This window comes from Andrographis paniculata, unplaced genomic scaffold, assembly GCF_009805555.1.
Source record: "Andrographis paniculata isolate CXL003 unplaced genomic scaffold, ASM980555v1 Contig35END, whole genome shotgun sequence".
Lineage (NCBI taxonomy): Eukaryota > Viridiplantae > Streptophyta > Magnoliopsida > Lamiales > Acanthaceae > Andrographis > Andrographis paniculata.
The window spans coordinates 1,988,215-1,990,996 of NW_026137568.1; the positions used below are offsets into that span (position 1 = coordinate 1,988,215).

Consider the following 2,782-nt stretch of genomic DNA (forward strand, 5'->3'; position numbering starts at 1 on the left):
TCATATCCGGTCAAATGAGCACACATTTGCACGAGGGAGTAGCATATATTATATTTCCTCCGTCCCAATACAATAGTCTTGTTTACCATTTTTGTCTGTTCCAAAACAATAGTCTAATTTCCATAAATACTCATATATCACCGTAAAATTATTCATATATTTTTATTATTATTACACAAATACTATTATTTTTTACATTAATAGACTCACAAAGATAAAAAAAATTTTACTTGTACATTTTACCGACTATCAATATAATATCAATATTTTTTAACCGGTCAGATTGAGTTGTACTTAATAAATTTCCTTATTTATACGCACATACAAACGAATATATATATATTATATATGTTAAAATATTCTTTCTCTCTTTTTCTTTATCTTAGGAGTATTATTTTTGCCTTTCTCAAGTTCCACAGTTTTCCTCTGTCTCCATCATCTCTTCTCTCTCTCTCTCTCTCTCTAGATTTCTTTCTTCCATCTTTTTGCATATATAGCAACAGTTAAGGAAAAATCTCAGTCAAATCTGTTCAAATGTTTACAGAAAACAAACCCTCATAAAAAGCTAGCCCCTCTCCATCATCAAACTTTCATAGGTTTTCTTTCTCTCTCTCTCTCTCTCTCTATAGAACACATATATAAACATATATCATCAAATTAAATTAATTTACTTTAATTCAATCATCAAACCTTATCCAACGATCACCATTTCTTCTTCTTGTAATTCTTCATTTCACCAAAAACCCTAATCCCTTTTCTTGATCCAATTAGGTTTTCTCAATATTCCCAAACCCTAATTCATAACACCCCTCTCTCTCTCTCTAATGGATCCCCCAAACCCTGGTGAGATCTACAGCTTCGCCATTGCTGCAGCAGCTTCTTCTTCAAACCCCAATTCAATTTCGATTTCAATCAACACCACCAGCAACAGCATGGGATCATCGCCGCCGTCGACGGCGGCGACGGTGGCGACAGCGGCGGCGACAGTCTCATCTCCGACGACGACCCAGCAGCTCAGCCGGTACGAGAACCAGAAGCGCCGGGACTGGAACACCTTCGGGCAGTATCTCCGCAACCACCGGCCGCCGCTGGCCCTCTCCCGGTGCAGCGGCGCGCACGTGCTGGAATTCCTCCGGTACCTTGACCAGTTCGGGAAGACCAAAGTCCACACCCACCTCTGCCCGTTCTTCGGGCACCCCAACCCCCCCGCCCCCTGCCCCTGCCCGCTCCGCCAGGCCTGGGGCAGCCTCGACGCCCTCATCGGCCGCCTACGCGCCGCCTACGAGGAGAACGGCGGCAACCCCGAATCCAACCCCTTCGGCGCTAGAGCCGTCCGCCTCTATCTCCGGGAAGTCAGAGATTCTCAGGCCAAGGCCAGAGGGATCAGCTACGAGAAGAAGAAGCGGAAAAGGCCGCCGCCGCCGCCCCCTCCGCCGCCGTCATCCGCCGCACCGCTCAGTTAGATCGATACAGGCCCGCCGGAATCAATGGAGTAATGTATTCTACTTAATTAATTAGCTTCATCTATATATATATATTTTATTGTCTGGATTTCTACTGGAAATTAATTAAATTATCACTATTAAGATGAACCCTAGTTTTTATTTTTTTATTTTTTATTTTTGTGTGTGTAATGTAGCTCCCAGCTCGCTTATGCCATTTTTGGCAAAATCAAGACTCCAACTTGACAAGAATTTTTCCAAATTTGCTGTCGAAACAAACACACATCACTGTCTAATTTCTTTCACTTACTACGATGATGTTTGATGTTGGATTTCTTCAAAAGTTTGAAGAAGAAGACGATGATGAATAATGTTAATTGATGGATATGGGGTGGGTAAGTGCAGTGGCAGTTTTTTGGGTACAAATCTGCCATTTATGACAAGCATTAGATTTCCATATCAAGAAGTGTGTCTTTTTCCTAACTTAACTGTGTTTCTTTAAAGGGTCTTGGCAAATCAATTCAGATCAGATGTCTGTGTGTATATCATATATATATATATATATGTATATATTTATATATCAGCATTATCTAGAGTCTATTTTGTGGGATTTAATTTTTAGAGGTGGTGATATATGATTTTATATTATTTTAATTTTTTTAGTAGAGTTTCCACAACTAAGCACTTGACATTTGTGTCATGTTCTGATTGCTGATGTTATTTGATGTTTCTTTGTGCATTCCACATTAGGAAATGAAATGGATTTTCTTTTATATTTTTGTGTAAAACCTACTTTTGTATGTATGTTTAGCTAGAAAAACTAAATATTACTATAATCAACTTAAGTTCAAATTTCATTTGTTTAGATGATTGATAGAACTTTTTAAGTTTTGAAAAATTTTGCAAAATAATACTCCCTCCGTCCCGCATACCGTGTCTGCTATACTGTAGATACGGTATTTTAAGAGGGGTGTAATTAGTAGATAATTAAGAATGTATTAGTGAAAATAATTATCCTATAATATAAATAATTATAAATTAAAATTAAGATAACTAATTAGTTTAATTAAAATTAAAAAAAATAAATTAAAAAATTTAAAATGAAATTAAAGTGTGTAATCATTTTTAAAAAAAGAAAAGTGACATGGAATGTAAGATAGACAGAAATGACAATGTGACGGAGGGAGTAAGATATTAGGTACTTAATTTAATAATTTGTGAGAATAAAATATACTTAATATAATAATCTTTGAAAGAAAAAGTTGCTATTGATAAAGTATCAAAATTTTCAAAAAATATGTGTAAACCATCTTAGATTTTTATTGGTTCTAGGGTTGTTT

At 36.6% G+C, this 2,782-nt stretch overlaps 1 protein-coding gene across 1 annotated transcript; it reads left to right on the plus strand.

Annotated features, from left to right (window-relative positions):
• The first annotated feature begins 459 nt into the window (after positions 1–459).
• Positions 460–2,152, plus strand: LOC127249256 (protein LIGHT-DEPENDENT SHORT HYPOCOTYLS 4-like). Its single transcript, XM_051271979.1, has 2 exons — positions 460–1,492; positions 1,640–2,152. Exon 1 carries the CDS (start codon positions 825–827, stop codon positions 1,461–1,463), a length of 639 nt encoding a protein of 212 aa, XP_051127936.1. The 5' UTR covers positions 460–824; the 3' UTR covers positions 1,464–1,492; positions 1,640–2,152.
• The last annotated feature ends 630 nt before the right edge of the window (positions 2,153–2,782 follow it).

What these genes read in the sequence shown, in the direction of transcription:
- LOC127249256 (XM_051271979.1), top strand. Translation starts at nt 825, where the DNA reads ATGGATCCCCCAAACCCTGGTGAGATCTACAGCTTCGCCATTGCTGCA.